This window comes from Poecilia formosa, unplaced genomic scaffold (assembly GCF_000485575.1).
Source record: "Poecilia formosa unplaced genomic scaffold, Poecilia_formosa-5.1.2 Scaffold64, whole genome shotgun sequence".
Taxonomy (NCBI): domain Eukaryota; kingdom Metazoa; phylum Chordata; class Actinopteri; order Cyprinodontiformes; family Poeciliidae; genus Poecilia; species Poecilia formosa.
In genome coordinates this window covers 1,079,984-1,098,145 of record NW_006800003.1, presented here as the reverse complement: position 1 = coordinate 1,098,145, position 18,162 = coordinate 1,079,984, and the positions used below count along the sequence as shown (strand labels likewise).

Here is an 18,162-nt window from a genome sequence, read left to right as displayed (position 1 = left end):
TGTATTTGTACAAAAATGGAAACGTATAGTCAAGTCAGCAGATGTTACTTTTCTGCTAAAGATTAGCTTTGCATATACATAGTGTATTACAGTAAAACAACAAAATGGGTGCTGCAGCAAGCAAAATAAATAAAGAATGATGAAAATGGGAAGCCCTCCAGCAGTCATTGATTCAAGGAACTAAAGAGCACAGAGGCCAGAACCATGCTAATGAATGAACCAGCATTTTATTCAAGAACAAAAACAGGCAGGAGCACAACCACTGAGACTGAATATTATTTCTCTTCTGCTAGCTAGAATGGTGTAAAAAAATAGACTGTTTTGGGTAAAAAATAAAAAAATAAATAAAAAAAAAGCTTTGTGTCAGCACTTTTCAAACTGAGAATATAAGTTAATTAGTTCCTCATCTTGAATGGCGACAAACAGAATTTTATCACTGATCCCCTTGCATGTAACATACGTTTTTATAATCATCCAACAACTGGGTTTTTTCCAGCAGTCACCTTATTGTGGTGGATTCAGGTAGAACAGGGAGCTGCCCACATTTTTCAAACAAAGACAATAAGACCTTCAAATCTGCTCTGACCAGCTAATTAATCATCTTTGCCTTTTGGGATCAACCAGAAGAAAAAATTAGTCTTTCATGCTGAGACTTAGCTTTGACTTTTAAGTGTCTGCTGAATTTTAAAGGAGGTTTCTTTCGCAATTAATGTTTAAGCCTTTATTTGAGCAGCCTCGCTTTTACTCAGATTTCTGCTTCACTTCAGCTTTTTCAGTAAATTTGAAGCTGCTCTCTTTACATTACATTACATTACAGAACAAACTTTTATTCTTTACAAATAATTTTAGTATATGCTTGTGCAGTTTCTAATAAGAGAATGGTGTACTTATGTTCACGACCATCTCTATGGCAACATCCAAGCCGGCAACTTGGCTCATTATTTTTGAGCTGAAACTTATGTTTTGCAAAAAGGTACGTACCCTTCACAGATTTGTTCTGTTTTTGCTTTTTTGTCAAAGTGACTGTTTTAGATCATCAACTTCATTTAAATACTAAATAAAGATGGTGTGAGTAAATTCTGATTTTGCTTAAGAGAGAGAGAGAGAGAGAGAGAGAAAAAAAAGCTATTCAAATAAAGCTCAACTTGTCTGAAAAATAAGCCAGAGGTCAACCAACGCCTTTTCACCAAAAGCTCAAACAATCTCAGGTGGAGCCAACAGGTTCGTTAAAATGTGGAGAGAAACTTATTCCCACCAAAGTGGTGGCAGAGAATGTGCAGCATGTGACAGCATCATTTTTCTTTGGGGTGTGGTGAGATCCATGGTTCAATGCTTGTCAAGACATGAAACTAATACAATCTTACAAAGACATTGTATTAGAAGAAACTAATACATTCTTAGGCTGCACAGTGGCGCATTTGGCAGAGCTGTTGCCTTGCAGCTAGAAGGTTCTGGGTTCAATTCCTGGCCCCAGTCTTTCTGCATGGAGTTTGCATGTGTGGGTTTTCTCTGGGTACTCTGGTTTCCTCCCACAGTCCAAAAACATGTCAAGTTAATTGGCCTCTCCAAATTGCCTCTAGGTGTGAGTGTGTGTATGCATGGTTGTTTGTCTCTGTGTTGCCCTGCGACCTGGCGACCTGTCCAGGGTGTGCCCTGCCTCTCGCCCAGAACGTTAGCTGGAGATAGGCACCAGGAACCGTCCCGACCCCACTAAGGGACAAGGGTGTAAAGAAAATGGATGGATAATACAATCTTAATCAGGTAGGGTTATTTCCATGCAAACTTGCCAAAATTTCTTGTTTGACACAGACTAAATTCAAATGATTAAAAAACACACAAACAAAAGTAATAAAAGTGTTTGTTTGTGGGGATTTTATAATGACAAATCCATAAAGTGCCTGAAGCCTCAGCAGCAGTTCTAACCTTTTCAGACTGACAGTAAGGAAGATTTTTGTGTGCCTGCCACTGCAATGTGGCTCATTTCCTACGAGAAGGGATAAAGTCCACTTCTCTGCAGGTTGTGCAACAGGATGATAAAAGCTGGGAAAGGAAAGCTGCGTCTCAAGTATTCTGCTTTTTCTTCATTTTAAAAACATTCAAGACTTTTGTCTCGAAAGTGAACAGTTCTTAGGATCCCTGTGCTCAGGAGAGGGTACATTTTGTGAATTTACTCTTGTAGGATGAAGAGGAAAAGATTTTTTCAGCTACTTTCCCATACATCTACCATATTCATATTTTGGAGATCTTAGGCAACCACAACAGCAAGGGCGAAGAAAAACAAGACAAAATTCAATTCTCACTCTTGTTTATTCAAACATATAGTACAAAAGGATTTCCGTAACATATTTCTTTCATGATCCACACTGAACACATGGTCAGTTTCTACAGTATGAGATTAGAACAACGACATGGTTGGGGGACATTAGACGGAGGATGCAGAGTGTAGGCACTGGAGGGTTGCTTGGAAAGCCAGCTGTTTAGAAGTACTCAATGGGGTCATGGTGCTTCTTGGAAAGCTGAACATTGGTCAGCTCAGTTTCTTCTCCGTGGCATGGGAGTTTCTTGAAAACACGGAGGTGAATATACTCATCATCTCCGACATGGACCTGAAAATAATTAAAGCCAACAGTTTAGACTGCACTCACTTGGGCAAACCCTTAATTATGTATAACACATAATACTACATGAACTTTTTCATATGAAGAACAAAAAACAATTGAGATTTTGTGCTCTAAAGCATTAAGAGTTGCCACATCTGATTTTTCTGTCTTAAAAAGTGAAAAATAAATAAATAAATAAATAAATAAATAAACAAACAAACATGCATGGTTCTTCTTCCACTTTGAGATTATGCACTACTTTGTGTGTTAAATCCATGCCCTCACTTAGTACTACATTACCCACGATGCACTTGTTTGTTTTGTAGCGTCACTCGCTCATAGCTTAGCAGTTGACGAGCAATGTGCAATTAACGCACGTCAGATGCACACAGTCTATTGCACTGCGTCTGTCTATGGTATGTACCAAAGAAAGAAACGTTAAAAGTGATTAAATTTAGACTGGACTCCCGTGCAACGGAGGACGACACATGAAGAAGATAAAGACGATTGTAAAATGCAACTACAAATGCTAACAAAGCAGTTGTTCCATTTCTCTTGGTGCCAGGACTGTCATGGCAGATTCACACAATCTGTAATCCTTCCTGCTGGACAAGACATTAACTACAAGTGCTGTTGACTATCTCCAGCAGCCAACCACATAGACCATCAGAGAGAAAATACGGCATTTAATGTATGTAAAGGCTTTCAGGGTTGCTTCTTCACGTCACATCGTCATGTGTGGTCTGCCTGATCTACCTTTATGAAGAAGTTGGTCCCCGCAACAACCTGACTCGTGTAGCTCTTGGCGGTGAAGGTTTCATAGGTCTTTCCTGCCTTCTGCTCCACTTGAGTCTTCACCTGAAAAGCAACGAGACACCAACAAGAAATAGTCAGACAGGGCTGATTTGAGCAGGTCTGCTTTTAATTTGCAGTCGTTTTAGCCGAGAAGCACGTTTTCCCCTTACTTTGTTACATATCTCCTGGATTTCGGGCGTGGCGTCCTGTGCTCCTCCTGTACCTCCACACAACATGTTGACTAGTCGGTATAAATGCGATCAACGACAGAAAACCAAGAAATATCCAACCAGTCTGTCTGTGAGGCGTTTAAGTTGAGTCAGTAAATCACATGATGCGGCAGCGCTCTGGAGTGTACCATCACAAAGTGGAGAGAGGTGTGTTTTTATTTTAATTTAGACTCCGACGAGAATGATAGAATTAACAAACAATTGCATTGATTTAATAATAGAGGGTAAGCAGAGTTAATATAGTATTGATTTAAGCTTTCTAGTCTTTTTTTTTTTTTTAAAGGCACAGGCATTCTACATTTCGCCTGCTTCCCTCATCTGACTCGTGTGGTTCAGACCGAGGAGTGGACGCTTCACTGACACAGCTGGCTGGATTTTGAGGCCCAGTTCTTCTGGTAACAGTGGAATGAGGAGTGAAGTGAGCTCTGGGACAAACATGAGTCACCACAAAACACCTCACTCAGTTCTCTTTCCTCTTTGCCACTTTCCACCCTCCGTTCCTCCTTTTTTTTTTCTTTACCGATGTATTTTCTGAAGAGCAACCTGGATAGAGAAATTAACGCCTCGTCTCGTCTTTTCAGTGGTTTTACTGTGTTGTATTTATTATGGCCCAAGAAAAAACATTTCGACACTAATTAATCAACCAGTGCACTGATGATGTGAAAGTGACACAGAAGTGAGCATTAATTTCAATAGAAACATCTTTTTTCAGGTTTTGCTAAGTTTTTAATGTTTTACTCTAACACAAAAATGGTTCCTCTACATGTCGTCAGCCTTTGCAGGAATCGGCAGCCAATGATTCATTTATTTGATTGATGGTATTTTTGAACCAAGAAAACAAGCAAACAGAACCTCTTATGGTTTTCTTACAACAATCAAGGGCACAGCAAATAGTCAAATGAATTTCGCACTAGGGTGGCGCAACAGGAAGGGTTCAAAGCTTGGGATATTTTTGTTTATAACGCTGCTTTAAACTCCACAACCATATGTGTTTTGGAGTTCATGGTGGTGTTTGCCACACACAGTACATGATGATGCTGACGAGGACACAGAACAGGGCGGAATATTGCAACATTATGAACCAGAAAGCTTAATTCAGGTACAATATTCCATTTTCATCCAGCAAACATTGTATCTGTAACGTAGCATTCATGCGGGCCACTGGAAGCTTTGGTTCCCTAATTCAGCTACAGATACTGAATTGAATTTTACTTCTTGCAACTTAATTGAAAACAGTTGTGTTGTTTATTAATTAGCAATGTATTTTAATCTGAACTGGTATAACATATGAACAAAATAATAAAATGTAACACCTTAAAATCGACACACTTTTAGAAAAATGTGGAACCGTAAGCAGATAAGGAGCACCTTTGGATCCCAGACATCAGTCAATAATTTGAATTATATCCCATGAAAACTATTAGCATTTAAAGCACCAGTTTTACTCAGTTATCAGACATCTAAAGAGACAAAACAATAGAGTATTGAGCATTAGTGAGTTGTTATAGCTTTCTATGCAGCATTAGATGTCACACCAACATTAACTTTCATAATTTCCCAGGTTCTATATAGAACCTAAGAAAAAACGTCTCCATCCCATTCATCTCGACCATTATCACACATTCTTACAACTGAACAAAAAAAAACTATATTTTTACATTATAGGAGTTGTTAAATTTCACATCCGAAAAAAAATATATTTATGGCAAAGATATATATTTAAGAACATCAAGCTGCAGACATATGAGTCATCGTTTAGTATATGACTGGGAGTACTGCGTGCAAAACAATAAGGAACATCAGTCACAAGATGCAACCAAGATGTGAGTAAAGGCAAAGATCAGGGATTACCCTACTGCTTACAGGCTCATATTTTAAGTCATAAAGCAGGGAGCGTGCCAGAACGACCACAAAACCACAAAAACATGTGATTTGCAGAAGTTGGTTTCAAGATCCTCTCTAAGTGAGCTGTCACAGATACAGAGGAGTAAACAGTTTACACAAGAGCCGATGGCTGTATTTTACTAATACATGAGGTGCTCTTTGCCCCGCCGTCGCTGGATATTGATGATTTGACGTCTTCACTGCTGACCACCGGGTCCTGTGGCTGGACTGTGAACCTTTTAAAAGTAATCAATGGAGTCGTGGTGGCTCTTGGAGACCTGTATGTCTGACAGCTTAAGATCTCCTCCATAACATGGGAGTTTTTTCCAAACACGGAGGTGAATGTAATCATCTCCGCCAATGTGGACCTGAAAGGGACACCATAAACTAAGTTAAACAGGATCCTTTCGTGCATTAAAAATTGGTAAAGGAGAGTCTGCATGCAGTGACATCAAGTTGATGTCCTTCAGCTGGGGGAAAACAATGCAATTAATGCTAAATGTGGTTACCAGACAACCATTCTTTATATTTGTGGCAAAGCTGTCTGCACATCATTTTTGAACAATTCATTTGAGGAAGTGTGAAAAATGGTGATGGCATGGCGTTCTTTGGGAGGGACATCAAAATTTGTTAGACTTACTGGGGAGATGGGAGAAGCTAAGTACAAATCAAACATGGAAGCAGACAACCATTGTTTATATTTGTGCAAAAGTTTGTGGAACAGGACATTCAAGTTCAGCTTTAGCTACTGTCCAAAGAACAGAGAAATAAAAGCAGCCTCAATATGTAGCAGTCGTAGGAGTCAAAGTGAAAACACTACTTCACAATTACGTTGCGTTACGTTTCTAAAAGCATGGGAAACGTAGCAGAAACTTGAGGTTGTAACGTGACAAACTGTGAAAAAGTTCAAGGGATGCTGACTATTTCTGCAGAGCACAAAGCATTAAGCCATAGCAAATTACGTAATAAATAAGTAATCAAGTAGCAATAGTAATAAAGAATAAAGTAATAAAGAAGTGGCTGGGGAGAGGGAAGTCTGGGCCTCCCTTCTGAAGCTGCTGCCCCCGCGACCCGACCCAGGATAAGCGGAACAAACTGGATGGATGGATGTATAGTAAATTAATAAATTAAAATGCAGTAACTTGTCAGCTGTTAAGCTTTGAAAGTTTACGTGTTCAGTTGGATGTTGAATGAACTGAATGACAAAGTACTTCACTATCAAGGACAGGACTGCCTTAAAATAAAGTTGAACTTCTAAAGATAGAATTGCCTTGATGAAGTAATTTGTCCCAGCTACAAGCTGAGTCTTGTAGCTCTTGGCTGTGAAAACATCATAGGTCTTCCCTGCTTTCTCTTCCACATCAGGCCTCACCTGAGGAAAAAATAAGGAGACAGCATCAAAATTAAACACAGACCACCGCACACCCCAGAGAGTAACGGTTCATGTCCGAATAGGTGTGGCAGTGTAGACGCGTGTGCTTACTTTATCACAGATCTGCTGAACATTTTCATCGGCATCCTTTGTCTCACGGGATATCGCCCCACATTTTATGTCCATGGCAGACTTTTAAAACAGAAATCAAACAAAAGTTGACGAGAAAACCCACTTACTGCGTGACCCAGAGAGGAATTCAAGCAGAGAACTGAGATAATGCTGGCGGACTGTACCATTTCCTTGAAAGGAGAGGGGTGGAGGGGAGCGTTGCTTTTTTTTTTTTTTTTTTTTAATGCTTTCCTGAGCAGATTCAGAAAATACTTGTTTTGCTTTACATGAATTATCCACATAGTGTAGAAAGCTCTATTTGCCAGGAAGGAAAAGAAAATAAATAGTTGAATACCAATTTTAGTCCCGTACAGAACCGCTGACACTACCGAGGAGAAAAACGGACTGTGCGAGGAAGCAAAGGTCCGAGTGGGCGTATAATGTCAAGGAAAGTCTTCCCTGTTTCCAATTTTTAAGGTGTGTTTGTAGCAAATATGTTGCAGGGACGGGTTTTTATGAGAACAAAAATTCACACATTAAGCTTCTCTGTGAACAGTTTGTGTATGAATACTCTTCATAAGTTGTCAATATGTAAATAATGTGTGGAAACAATAGATTAGATCTTTACGTTGAAATCAGTTTTCATATCTGCTACAGCACTGAAGGCTGAGGAGGAAAAATCCCCCGTCTTTCTGGGTAAGATCTCCAACACCAGAGGACCAGACTTCATCCAATTTAATCTTTTATTTGCAAACATTTTTTCCCTGCTTTGAACAAAGTCTAAATCTGCTATTTTACTTTTTAAAGGAAAACATGTCATTCATCACATAGAATGAAAATGAAAACCAAAGACTTTCTTGCAGGAATTTGGACTTCCTGTCTCCTTCTTATGTGCCAACAAAACTCAGAGCAGGTTTTTCAGGATGCAGAAAACAGATCTCTGCCTGTAAAATATACTTTGAAGTTAGTTAATCCATATGCTATTAAGCAATGGAGATATAAACATCGTTTGTATCTATAAATAAAAAGAATAGTTTTCTGTAGGAAGTAATCCCGTATCTCATGTCTAATATGTTTTCTCTGTATAATAAATTAGATTGATTTTATTTGGAGCAAAATATCTGTTGATTGGAATCATTAATAGGTTTCATGATGTTTACCAGAAGTGCTATATCGCTTGACAGAACCCACTTTGCCTAGGGTTTTCCATTAACTAACAAATATTTCTTAAATATTTTGTGTTTGTATTTTGGATAAATTCTGAAAAGATCTGCTGTTGTGCTACTCCACCACAAGATGGCAGTGTTTACATGTAGAAACAAAATCAGTAAGCTGAGAAGTCTTCAATAATTAGGACATGACTAAAATAAATCTGCTGTTTAGGTCACAGTACAGTTCTCTCCTTTTCTTGATTCAAGTTCAAACATATCCATCTTCTTTCCTACATTCTTTGCGATGTTTTGGGTCGCCAGAAGGTGGCGCACATACGTAATCTGTTACTGACTAGTACAACTCAAGAAATTAGAATATTGTCAAAAAGTAATATAAAAAAAGTGGTAAATTATTTCAGTAAGTGAAGCTTGTATCCTATGAATTCAGAACATTAAGTGAAATATATCAGCCTTTAAAACCTTTGCATGGTGTACAAATGCAACACAGATACATCTGCGAGACAAACCAGTGCACACTCATTCACACCTTCATAATAATTTAAATGAATTGAATAACTACAAAGCCTAGACAAACTTTTTAGGTTTCAATGCTAAATAAATTATTAGCTACACAAAAGCATCCAAACTTCTCCAACAAAAACAAAATTGTTTTGGAGAAGAGGTGAAAAATCTTCAAGAAACAAAGGAAGACGTCCAGTAATTTCTGCATTCTAGCAGACATTTTTGACATGTTCCGAATGCTGAGACCTTCCTTCCAAACTGAAGACTTTCTTGGTCATATATTCTCACTGTCAGGTTTGCATGACAAACACTTTGGCAACAATTTCTTTATTTTTCAGTACAACTCTGGTATGTTTGATTCTTGTGCATAATTTTATGCCAATTATGCAAATATTCTGCCTGGTGATCCAGCAGTGACCTCCACCCATTATCTAATACTTCGTAGCTGCCGGCCTGGTTAGCTCGTTAGGATCCGAGAAGAGCTTAAATGCAAAAGACTTTATCTGGAGTCCCACACAGATCATTTATAAAGTTTTCCCTCACAATCGTGAGCAACTTACAGCTTTGTAAAGTTTTTACAAAGCTGTTATTATAGGACAGTTTAATGCAGATATGAAATTTTAAACGTTTTTGCTTGTCTTAATAGTGCAATGGCTCAGTTTTGTCTAACTCAACATACCGCACCTAGATACATTTTTATTTAATTGAAATTACATCAAGTTTACTTTCTATAAATACACATGTTCCTAGAAGGCCTTTAGAATATTCTTAGACATGTGCTGTCATTTGTGTTGGTCTGTGAAATAAAACTTCAATAAAAATAGGTTAATTGTTAATTGTCATCAGAGATGGAGCCAAGGGACCCAAGGTAAATATGGAGGAGCTGCACAGATACAAAGCTCAGGTGAGAGGATACACCTCTTCCTGAATATATCAACGTTCAGACTTAAATCCAAATTTTCTCTACTCCTTAAATTTGTTCCAGTCTGGAATTTTGATTGAGAGCCACATAACATGTTTCCTTTCTTTGCAAATCAATCCAGGGTTATGACACCAAATAAAAAAATAAAAAACAAAATCGCAATATGTGGAAAAAGTCATGGGGGTGTGAATGCTTTTGTACAGCCCTCCAAATTTGTTTGAAAGGACAAAAAGATCAAACTCAACTAACATTTTTGCTTACTTCTGCTACATTTGTCCATGCTAGAGGGATTGTGATTACCCAAACACATTTAGCAAGTGAGCCAAGACAACTCCATATTGCTAGCTTAAATAAATAGATTAAACATAGTCTCTGTTATTCTGTTTGATAACTATTATATCTTTCACTTGCGAGGCAGCACTGAAGCAGCTTGAAGCCTCTCTGGAGAACCCCTCGTTGCACATTAACAGCTCTGATGTAGAGTTTTCTTGCAAATTATCTTTAAAGCCCTCAGATTTATTTTGTGACTGCCTGAGGTGTCCGATTAAATGCTGGCCCATGGTGCCTTACTATCAGCTGAGGCTGAATGTTGTGCACAGCAGAAAATCCATTATGCTGCAAGTTTTTGTTTTTTTTTCATCTGCTTTTGCAACTGGCTGTGATATAACGTGCAACTGAAAATGATTGTGTGTGGGAAATAAAAGATATCTGCATAAGCATACTTTACAGCTTTATTGCAGCAGCTCATGTGAATGAGAATCTCCAGGGTCACTGATAGGATGCTTTAACAAACATTGAACAAGACAGTGCTTGGCCTTTATAGTGATGCTTCACCAGATTCCTTGTTCTCCAGTCGGATGGTCCATAACTTCCGTCGGGGGATGAAACGTGGAGCTGCATGCAATATGCTTCCGTCCAGAGGTGTTGGCAGATCACTAGAGAGCTGCGCGTTCCCTAACTGCTATAATTTTGAAGACTGGAAGCCGCCCAAAGAGATTAATGAATTTAATGACAGCAAGTAAAAGGATTAACCATGAGGATAGCTGCTAATCAAAAAGGAAATGCCTTTGAAAATGGAAGGAAGCAACTCCTCTGGGAGGATGTCCAGCTGAAATGAAGATTATGAAACCGTTGTTTTTTTTTAAAAAAGATGTGCCAGGTTTCTTACACTACATGCAATACTAATATCACTCAATTGTCTGAGGATTCAGTAGAGTAACTGTAGAGGCAGTGAGAAAAAAAAGTTATCTTCTAATATATTGTAGCTAAGCATTTAACTGTATATTTGCACAGCCAGCTTCATTTTTAGAAAAATAATGCATGATCAGAAGTCACACATCAAATGAAAAGGTGGTGATGGTTTTGCACAAATATATGACCATAAATGGCGTATTGCATTGTGGAAGCTAAGGAGTGTGCAGTGTGTTTATAGCACTTTTTTTTTTTTTACTCCAGACTGTCAAAAAGAAAGTATATGAAACTCAATGTAGAGAAGAACATCGAATTAGTTTAATGAGATGCTTAGTGGCCAACAATATTGAGCCGATGTCCCATTGCTTAAATATAGAAATGTGGCGCTAATTCCAGCAAGACAAGATCTTGAGAATGTGTTGCGCAGCTGAGTGCTTAGGACATCCCTGGAGGCTATAAAAACAGCACAAGTGGGTGAGCTATAATCTGAGTTGGGAAAATATGCCACTGTGGCTCAGTAAAGCTGATGTCCAACTATTCAAGGCTTACTGGGAGCTTTAAAGTAATAAAGCAATCAGAGACAATCATTACATTCATCTGGGTTGTAAACACTTATATAATAGAGAAAAGATTAAATAACTGAAGTGTTTAATTTTAAAGTCAATGGGAATACGACACACTTGGTACAAAAATACAAAAACAAAACAAAAAAAGAGAGATTGATGTAGTCAGGCTTTTAACGACTATGAGTCTCAATAGGAACTGATTATTACTGAAAGGAATTTGCTTGTGGTTTGTTTGAATTTTATGCAGTATCGTCAGACCAATCCCTGCAGATTTCAACTATTGCTCCTGTTTGAATTCAGCAAATGTGTTTCAGCTGCAGTTTAGTCCCTGAACAAAGTAGAATTTCCTGCAGATCTCACCCAGAGGATGCTCCAGATATTACTGACCACGCATGCAAACATCGAGACATTTCAAACAGCAGTCCCGTTTATTTTACTCCTCATCTCAACTTCTGTTTTTTTCTGTTCCATCTCTCCTCAATTTAGCTAAGTAAAACTAGCTTAATGATAATAATTACATATTCTTTTGAAAAAAAAAGAACTTATGATTTTTGGAGATATAACTTTTTTTGTCTTTCTTAAGAACTAACCTCTTACTTCTCTATATCCTAAATAAAGAAAAATAGAAAACCTTTACAAAATGAAAATGGATAACTTTTTTCTCTGGAATATTGCTGTTTATGAAAACTAATGTAAATAAAGCCCCTATTTTTTCAAACCTTCTGAGAAGACAAACAAAATAATAAAAATAGTACTGTGCTTTTAGTGTCATTCTATTCCACTGGTAAAACATGCATTTATAATTATATTTAAAGAAAATCATAAGTGGATTCTTTGTCGTTTTTAGCCAAAGTTTTTAAGAGCCATCGTGGAAGGTAGAGAGCCACTTGCGGCTCCGGAGCACCAGGTTCCAGACCCCTGTGCAAGTCGGTAATCAACCAGAAGGGGCAGTGTTGCAGCTTAGTATCGACTAAACAAAGAAGAAGAGCTTGTTTACAATAGTGGTCCTTTCAGTAACTATTTAGGTGATGATTGTGTTGCACAGCAGTCTGTACAGCGTCCCTTCTCTCACCATGTTGTCCCTCCTGTTGTCGCGAGGTTTCTGTCAGGCTGTCACTGAAGTCAACCGAAGGTCTTACCCGACTGTAGCTTCATTTATCCGGACTTTCACGACCCCCAGCCCAACATGCGGACACGACGACGGTAATTTCACAAACAGAAATGTTCCTTCACTTCACTCGACTCTGTCCTTCAGGAGTCACCTCTAAGCCCATCTGTATACGGCCTTCATACACAAGTGTGACAATAACACTTTACACCTGACTACCTGGTTTGAAGGCTGATAATTTATTTCATGGCATGTACTTTGTCCTTCAAGACACGTAAACTGGTTCGTCCTTCATTTTAGGATTCCGACAGTTTTGATTAACTTGGAGAGACAATGGTTCAGATAACTTACTGTAATGCAGCCGGGGCTGTTGAATCATGAGTTACAGTAAAACTGAATAAGTGGTGCGTTTCGACACCAGTGTAGTATCTGGTTTAGCGTTTCACGGTTGTTCACTCCCATGGTGCGTTCAAGTCCGCTTGTACACTAAACTATTTTGACAATGACAAAAATAATATACATCATGCAAAATCCACTTGGGCTCCTTGATATGTTTTACCTTAAGTTTGTTTTTCTGTAACAGCTACTGTTTATCTAAATTTCATGACCTTTAGACAGGGCGTGTAGTTTGCATTTCACCTGCTTTTTGAACTAAATGTAGCAAGTTGTGTCCCTTCGGCATTCTTTTATGTCATTTCTGGCATGAAATAACATTTTATCCATGCTTTTGTGTCTATTTGATACTTTTTCCATTCTTTTGTGTTAACATCTTGCAAAAAAAAAAGACATGGTTTTTGCTTTCCAGTATGGTTTCCGTGTTTCTCATTTCTGGAACACTACCTTGCATATTTTAGATACAAGAATACCTGATTCAAATGATTGCATGACCTCCTGCAGCCATCAAGTGCTCCAGAGGTCTGTTAATCACCCGCCCATTCAACTCTAGTGTGTGGCAGGTAGAAGGAAAACTCAAACTCCTAAAGCAGTAGATGGTCCCTGAGGACCAGAATTGAGAAACACTGTTCTAATGTACGAGTTTGCAAATATGGGTTTAAGGATAGAACTTGCCTTTAGTTTTTATCAAGCAGAAAACAGCAACGTTGATTCTAATCTATTTTTCTGCCAGTCAAAGACACACCCAGGCTCTGGTACATAATATGGTTTGAGTATATGAGATAAGTGGGAACAAATTAACTCTCCATGTTGCTTTTGAAGGGACTTTTATCCTTTATACTGACATTTTTTAGAGGTTAAAAGTCCAGATAATACATTGTAATCTACTCTAGGGACTTCAAATGCATACATGACCAGTGTATTTGTTGTGTTTATTTCTATGACATTAAAACATTTTTATGTCTAAATAACAGAGATGGACCACAAACTGTGGTCCATCTCCTTGAAAGGAAACATTTTGATGCTTGTAAGTTAGCAAGGGAACATTTTGATGCTAGTAAGTTAGCAAGGGAACATTGTGATGCTAGTAAGTTAGCCATAATGGGATGTTACTGGTCTGCAGCGGCCAGCATTTCCTTTTGCCAGCACCTCCTTTTAAATAAAGTGTTCTTGAATTCAGCAGGATAGAGCGGACGGGGAGATGCTTCGTTTATATGGAACTCCATCAAGCACGACAACTACAAGCATGCTTTGTTCCACCTTCTGCATTTTTCTATTTACTCCCTTCACCCATTTCTTTGTAGAAGCGTCACTGGTGACCCCCTCACAGCTGAAGGCCATGCTGTCAAACCGTAACGTTCAGCTTTTCGATGTGAGGAATCCGGATGAATACCAGGATGGCCACATTCCTCAAGCAGTCAACCTCCCATGTAGGTCACAGTACATGTACAGTCTAGTTTAGAGCTGTTCATCTGGAAATTTACATTTACTTTTCTTTTTTGTTTTGTTTTTTTCTTTCTGTGTGACATTACAAGTGGGTATCGTGGAGGAGTCTCTGAAGCTGCCTCCTGAGAGCTTTAAGCAGAAGTTTGAAGTGAAGGCTCCTGGAAAAGATGACGATAATATAGTGTTTAACTGCAGAACTGGCGTTAGGAGTGGCGAGGCCCTGGGCATTGCCCGTCAGATGGGATTTCACAGGTAAAAACAGGCAGGTTTCTGTTTGCAAGAACCTTGACAAACTTGTTGTTCACTTACAGGAAGAGCAGGGAAAAAGATGATCTTTTTATTGCATGCGTCTTTTTCTCAGAGCAAGACACCTGAAAGGAGGGTACGCTGCATGGGTCGAGCAAGAAGGAAATTGAAATCATACTAAAATCTACTTCCTGTGAGATTATGTTTTTAAAATGTATAAAATCATGAAGCAGAATGTCATCATTGATCACTTTGGCAGCAGTGTTTAGGCTGTTGAAAGTTAGCTTTACATGCTTCTTATTTTAAAGTTACTGAATTTTATTAAAATATGCATTAAACTTGAGTACATACAGCACGTGTCCTTTTTATTCAAAATGAAATCATTGGAGGTGTGTTAAATTTGAACATGTTTCATGTTAATAAAAGGTTTTAAGTAAAAAATGTCTCTTTCTAGACTTTTGCTTTGAGGGAATCTTACAGGAGTTTATTGTAAGCATGTTCCATTTCAGCTGTCTTGTCTTACTATGCCGAACTTATGTAGGAGAATAATTTCTTGAAGTGCAAGTTTGATCCGTTATCTTTTGCGCCTATTGCAGTGGAAAAAATTCAGGGCTGTCCAAAGTTCAATACACAAATGATTTGATAGCCACAGCATAAAGGAAGTTGACCTTTCAGCCCTCAGTGGCAGTGCATTAGAAATCGTTTGATTTTAGATCAGCCACGTGGGATCAGGGGTACTTCAGAAAACCACTGTCAATCATCATATTTTAGCACAAAGTCCTGGAAATGTCACCTGAAACTGGATCAAACGAGAACAAATCCATATATCATCATCTCAAGTGTAAAGGCATAAGTGCTCTACAGGTGGACAGAAAGTCTATATGTAATTGATGGTCAAATGAGTCAAAATTTCATTGTGGATGGTATCCATTGTGTCAGTAATGCTAAAGGGACAGTACATGTGTAGCGGAAGGAAAATGATATTCTTCTAATATCCCTTTTATACATGAAAGCCCTAAAAACAAGCTATTGTTTTTGCAAACCACATAAGTGGGTCACCCGATATGTAATTTAATCTCAGGACAAGCACAGCTGTTGAATGAAGGACTTTCAGGTTTATCCAAAATATCAGAAAAACATGAAGCCCAATGAATACGGCAGACGGGTCGAAGAGATAGTGGTGTACAATCAATCATCTGAAAAGGGAAGGCGTGATATGAAAGTCTGCTTTAACTGACGGGCTGAGCAGGGAAGGCCCAGTGAGCCACACGGAGCAAACCTGAGTGCACTACCTCAGCAATGAAATGGTGGTGGGAGCATCATGCTGTGGGAATGCTTAGAATTGATAGGGAAATCAATTGGAAGCGAATTGGGACAACAAGCCTGAATTTAAAATTTAACTCTGACTGTCTGAGCTCGACACAAATGCACATCACACTTTTTAGGTTTATATTAATACAATATTTGGAAAACCATGTTTCAGTCGCCTTCCTCTTCAACATTATGCCCTAATTTGTCTATCGCATAAAAGCCTAATAAAATATACTGATGTAGTGTGACAAAATGTGAAATAGTTTTAGGGATGTTAAGGATCTGAGAATGATCTACAGGACTTTGAAAAGTATTCATAGATGTTGTCTTCCAAGAAGTCAGGCTTTTTTACAGTCTTATAAATAAGTCAAAATCAAGAAATCTAAAGGCCTATTACAGTTTTTCTTTAAAGTTTGCTTGCTTTTATACCCAGTTTAAATTCAGTTTATGTACCCAAACACCACAGCATATTTTAGTGTGTAAAACTAAAACACGTAGGAAAGTGAACAGACAAGTTGCCTGGCCTAAGAGTCATCCTGACATCAGAATGAAAATCCAGTAAAGATCTGAAAAAACAAAGCAGAATCCTTCATTTACTTTAATGTAGGTTTTCAGCTAGAATACAGTACTATTTGCATCACTGTCAAATTGTGGTATCTTTGTAGATTCAACAGAAAGAAAACGGAGAACAAGCCTAAAGTCTTTGTTCGTTAAAGTTGGTGCTTCACTAAGGTGTTTATTAAGAAAGCACTGAACCATTGCTTGATCTTACAAGTATTTTATAGCTAAATGATTCACTGACACTGACAAATGGTCACTGACAAATGTAGTTGGATGCAGTAGTGGAAATGAGTAATAGAAAACAGTAAAAAAGCAGCCAACGTTCAAATGAAAACCTTAAAAGACCTTCAGAAAGCCTAGAGAACTTTTAATCAACATAATTTCCAAAGATTACAAGATAGTCTACCCCCTTGGAAGTAAAATGTAAAGCAAATGGAGATAATTGACACCTTCCTGTATTGAAGTTATATTTTCTCCTTTGAGATCTATGTGGTGGTCTGAGCAGGACAACGTCAGACCACAGAGTTTCTTGTCTTGTAACACGGGCATGTGCCTGACAGTTCTGCTTCAGAACTGATACATAGAAGAACCAATCAAATCTTTCCTTGAATCATAAGTTGCAGAAGCCTTACACACTGAATTGGAATGGAGGCAGACTTCTCTGGAATGCAGCTAACATTATAGCTGAATAACGGTGGCTGTAACAAAAGCAGTGAATGTGATTTCAGGGGTATTGTTTTTCTCAAGTCGTACTGGAGCTGCTCACTTACAAAAAACACAAAAAGATAATTGAAAATTTAGTATCATTTAATTAAATAGGTGCTCAAGTCTACTTAAATAATGCAAAATTATCATTTTTGCTAGATCTGCAAAATTATCCACCCTCTTAATGAGCTCCAAATGTGTTTTGTTTGGCTATTGAATGCCTATGAACCACATACTATGTCCTAAATATGCCCAATGAGGTTCTGACCAACACATTACTGAGTCTCAAAGATTTTGAGACTGAAGGTGTTTTTTATTATCTCTACTGCTTCTGATCTTATGAGGATAATTTAGATTGAGTCTATCCTGAGAAGAGTGGTCAGACAGAATTAAATAAAATGCCAACTCATTCAAAGTTATTGAAAATTATCTCATGAAGTTCATTTGCTCTGTTTTTAAGCCTGGCCTCAAAATAACCTGCTGGCTCGGTTTCAGTGAACTCCTAGAAATTGTGCAATTACAGGGCAGCTGATGTCTCTCTGTTGTTCTGATTGAATTAAAGGACCAAAATGCAGTTTCCCCCCTTTCGGGCCTCTGTGTTCAGGCATTCCTTTACGGTTTAAATCCTGTATTGTAACATAAAGCTGTTTTCTTACATTTTTTTGGACAGCTTTTTGGTAAGCTGCTATACTGTCAAACTGCTTTATAAATAAAGTAGCATCATAAGAGAAGATTGGCAGGTTTTTAATTGTCACATAACTCCTAAAATTAAGTTCTGGGTTTTGGTTTGAATGTTTGGGATGACAATAGGTTGACTTTATTGTCCAAGGGATTTGACTCACTCACAATTTTGCAAAAAAACAAAGCCACAAATAAAGAATTTTATGTTGGCAAACTGAAAATGTTAATGTTTTGATCAAACTCTGCAAATATTAATCCAACTAGGAACCTGTCGACTCTTTGCATAACCTTCAAGCAACATGTTTTTATAACTTTCACAAAATTCTTTTTTATAAAGAATTTTATATAAAATTTTTATAAAGAATTT

At 38.0% G+C, this 18,162-nt stretch overlaps 3 protein-coding genes across 3 annotated transcripts; 1 reads left to right on the top strand and 2 right to left on the bottom strand.

Annotated features, from left to right (window-relative positions):
• Window positions 1–2,288: 2,288 nt before the first annotated feature.
• Window positions 2,289–3,726, bottom strand: LOC103139763 (cystatin-B-like). The gene is made up of 3 exons (XM_007554567.1): window positions 3,566–3,726; window positions 3,357–3,458; window positions 2,289–2,606 (listed from the first exon to the last, which is right to left on the bottom strand). Exons 1-3 carry the CDS (start codon window positions 3,629–3,631, stop codon window positions 2,478–2,480), a joined length of 297 nt encoding a protein of 98 aa, XP_007554629.1. The 5' UTR covers window positions 3,632–3,726; the 3' UTR covers window positions 2,289–2,477.
• A 1,148-nt stretch (window positions 3,727–4,874) lies between these two features.
• Window positions 4,875–7,330, bottom strand: LOC103139762 (cystatin-B-like). Its single transcript, XM_007554566.2, has 3 exons — window positions 6,993–7,330; window positions 6,780–6,881; window positions 4,875–5,877 (listed from the first exon to the last, which is right to left on the bottom strand). Exons 1-3 carry the CDS (start codon window positions 7,065–7,067, stop codon window positions 5,749–5,751), a joined length of 306 nt encoding a protein of 101 aa, XP_007554628.1. The 5' UTR covers window positions 7,068–7,330; the 3' UTR covers window positions 4,875–5,748.
• Window positions 7,331–12,145: 4,815 nt separating this feature from the next.
• On the top strand, window positions 12,146–14,978 carry LOC103139761 (thiosulfate sulfurtransferase/rhodanese-like domain-containing protein 1). The gene is made up of 4 exons (XM_007554565.2): window positions 12,146–12,547; window positions 14,150–14,275; window positions 14,381–14,543; window positions 14,653–14,978. The coding sequence occupies exons 1-4, from the start codon at window positions 12,373–12,375 to the stop codon at window positions 14,705–14,707; spliced, it is 519 nt and encodes a 172-aa protein (XP_007554627.1). The 5' UTR covers window positions 12,146–12,372; the 3' UTR covers window positions 14,708–14,978.
• Window positions 14,979–18,162: the final 3,184 nt, after the last annotated feature.